Genomic DNA, 3,731 nt, shown 5'->3' with positions numbered 1-3,731 from the left:
TGCTGGGTAGTATATAAAGCAGAGCAACTAGGTGAAAAGATCAGTTTAACTGTATTGTTGACAATAAACCAATACGTTACAGTATGTATCTCCAATAACTGTGTTTTTATGATTTGCAAGACTCAATTTTATTCAATTAATTTTATAATAATCGAATATAATAATTGCATCTCATTGTGTATAAGATACACAGTTCTCTTTAATGCGGCTGTCGCACTAAATTCCAGTATGAAAACGAATAAAGCGGCGTATGCTATCAGATGGTACCTTAGTAAAAATATCAGGCAAATCGTAGGCACGAGAACTGCATTTGTGGCTAGCACCTAACGATGTAATACCATGCAAACGATCGCCACAAACCAAAGGACCACCACTATCGCCATTGTTAATTCTTCCGCTCTCGTAATCCGCGCAATACATTCTGAAATTAAAAGATAGCCGGCATGCATTTATAACAATATTCTAACACGCTAGACGCATGTGTTCCTCTACTTACTGTTCAGTTATTCTTTCTCCCAATAAGCTGCTGCAGGTCTGTGATGCCTGTAGTGTGTAGTTAGCAATCTGCAGATTATTCGCATGGATGAAATTCGGTGGAGTCGTAAGAAGACCCCAACCCACAGCATAGCACGATGTTGATGCCGCAGGTTCATTATCCTGTAGCGTTATGGCTTTAATGGCCGGATTCGTGAAGAACGAAGTCGTTACCCGAACAACAGCTACATCGTTGTCAGTTGTGCATTCGTTGTACTCATCATGGATTACATAGTAACTGGCGTTAAATATGGTTCCATTAGAGCCTATACTCGAAGTGCCTCCAAGGAATGTAACCTGATAGGTCTGGGGCTAAAAATAAAATGTTACATTTAGTTTATGCTTTATATGTTTTTGCAATTCACTTACCGGGTCGTCACCATGCACCAAGCAATGCGCTGCTGTCAGTGCATAGAACTCCCCAATCACCGACGCACTGCAAGCTGTAAATCCATTGACAAACATCAGCAGCGCAAACGGGTAACTACTGATGAACGCATCTTTGCCACCAATGATACTTCTTTCATCTCCTGTATATTCTTTTGCATTGGTTGCATACGATGCGTGAGTGCATAGTACAACTATGACTACCAGCAGGCTCAGCACTTGCTTCATGTTTTCGAGTTTGCACTTTGGGAACTACTACGAAGCTGGCATGATAGAGACTGTCTATATATACTCTTCATAATGAAGAGTTTAAAAATGCAAAAACACTTGCAATAAAGCCCCAGTTAACCTTTTTATGGCGAGTAAAACTGATGCTCCGAGTTAAAACAAAGTATTTTCGAATAAAGATACTCTTATCACCTAGACTGTATCCGCGTAACGCCCGTTTGTTTCAAAATACCGGTATTGCTATCATACATTGTGCATTAACCATTTTACGATTGTGTGCTTTCGGCAGGTGAAACATATCGTCAGGTTTTCTACCATTACGATGCCAGGAAAAATGATTATGTGTGACCTCGTCTTCTATATCTCTACATCTCGCGCATCACAAGCCGCAGCGTACACTGTCGCCTACTGTAGGATATAATTAATATACGAATGAATATTTGCAAACAACGAGACAGTGTTTCCTCCGTCATACGTTTGTTGGAGATGAATTTAAGAATATTGTTTTGCCCAGTCTCAGTGGTATCGGAAAAGATCATGATTAGCTTATTTATATAAAAAATTCTTAGCAATGAAACTGGTTAGAACTAGGGCACAATTTCCGCGACTATCCACATAACACTAATATTTGTTTCGATCACACTTGGCTACAACATTGCTTTTGCCGGTGAAAAGCAGTTTTTTCGTATCACGATGACACAAGATATGGTAGCTTGTACGAATACCATATACATACCTGGTGGCCACCTTTTTCATGCTAGTTAGATTTGGAAAACATTCTGAAATTATCGACCTTACGCCTTAAAAGCTTCTTACCATTTTATCAACCGAACCTCACAGGGATAGATCCAACAATGGATGCCGTGGAGCGATCAGTCGCTCTGAAATCTGCCGTCCATCAACGATTGTTTGTTTAGCTGGATCCTACCAGCAGACAGAAGACACACACAATAAGTGACATTTTTCTTTATTATGAAACAGTGATCTGCTTTGATAAGAGAATCAGACGAGAATCACTTGATTGTCTTTTTCCCACAATATCAAAAATACACCTTTTGCTATTAGATACAGCTACTTTTACAACAAGCAAGACTGTAGTCAGAAAGTAATCGTAAATCAGAAGGTAAATCAGAAATCGTAAATCAGAAGAAGGTAAAACTTTGATTGTTTTAATGTTACTAAGCAATGCCATTTTCTATCGATAGCATTGTCTCCCTCTCGATGCAATTTGAAGTAAAACCACAACCGGAAAACAATCACACCAGTTTTCTACCATCCGATTTGATTTTCGCAATGAAATGGCATAATGGCAGCAGCTCATTAGTGGCCACCATTCAACATATCATGCATTCAAATAATAAAGAAACTGCCGCATATAGAAGGTTCCTTGCTATCATCAGAATTGCACTAATGTCCTGGACACATCCACAGTGCATTGTGAAAACAGAACAAATGTTCAACAAGAAAGATCAACAAATTGCATGGTCATGAGATATGTTTCAACGTAGTCTGGCATTAATCTTCTGATTTTTGAGAAAAGGCTGGATCGAAAAGTTCAGAGTATCAGAGTCATCAGACAGTCAGAGACGTTCTAGTTTGGAAAAATCTTTATTGTAGCTCAACCATACAGGAGCTATTTAGATGCCACTGACTTGGCGAATAAAGTTGCGAATGCTGGGCGAGGCAACCTTGGCGAAGCCCTCAGCAACATCAGCTTCACATTTACTTACACCAAACGACACAATACCATGCAGAAGACCAGCGCACACCAAAGGGCCACCGCTGTCTCCGTAGCAAGTTCTGCCTCGCGGAGCTGTACCGCAATACATTCTGGAAGAAGAAATAAGCGATTTAATCAATGCACTGTAGAACCTCACAATCTTTTTCTGCTTACTGCGGGGTTATTTCTTGTGCGTATTTCCATATTCTATTGCAGAACGTCTCCGGTCGAAGGACGTAGTTTCCACGCTGAAGTATGTCAGATTCAGGTCCTGTTGGTGAAGTATTGCCCCATCCAAGGGCATAGCAAGCTATTGCTACGGCAGGCTCAGTGTTTTGCAATGGAATAGATTTAATCAGGGGGTTCGAGAAGAACGATGTGGCGACCTTAACCAACGCAGCATCATTGTCGCGATTGGAATTATTATAACTTGGGTGCATTGTATAGCTTTCTCCGTTAAAAACGGTACCACCGACGCTCTGGAAAGTACTTCCTCCTAAGAGAGTAAACTGAACACGATGGTTGTTCATCTTTTTATCATTCACTGTTTCTGATGTCCTCCATACTCACCCTGGCTATAGACATACCGTAGAAACAATGAGCTGCTGTGAGCGCATAGAATCTACCAATCACACTAGCACCACATCCAGCTGATTCACCATCGGTAGTTACGATTGTCATCCTCAGTACAAACGGATAGTTTTCAATGGTTGCATTGCTTCCACCAATGATACGACTGGACACAGTACCTGACGCACGCGTTTCATTCGCTGCGAATGAAGTTCCACTGAGAACCACCACCACGAGTAGCAAAACATTAATTGCCTGCTTCATTCTCCTAAATTAACATCGAGAGGTGTAC

General features: G+C 40.8%; 1 protein-coding gene across 1 annotated transcript; it reads right to left on the bottom strand.

Moving 5' to 3' along the window:
• Positions 1-492: 492 nt before the first annotated feature.
• LOC125953640 (trypsin delta-like) lies at positions 493-1,149 on the bottom strand. The gene is made up of 2 exons (XM_049683323.1): positions 904-1,149; positions 493-846 (listed from the first exon to the last, which is right to left on the bottom strand). Exons 1-2 carry the CDS (start codon positions 1,147-1,149, stop codon positions 493-495), a joined length of 600 nt encoding a protein of 199 aa, XP_049539280.1.
• Between the last annotated feature and the right edge of the window lie 2,582 nt (positions 1,150-3,731).

This window comes from Anopheles darlingi, chromosome 3 (assembly GCF_943734745.1).
Source record: "Anopheles darlingi chromosome 3, idAnoDarlMG_H_01, whole genome shotgun sequence".
Classification (NCBI taxonomy): domain Eukaryota; kingdom Metazoa; phylum Arthropoda; class Insecta; order Diptera; family Culicidae; genus Anopheles; species Anopheles darlingi.
The sequence above is the reverse complement of the archived record's forward strand: the minus strand, read 5'-3'. Positions and strand labels throughout refer to the sequence as shown.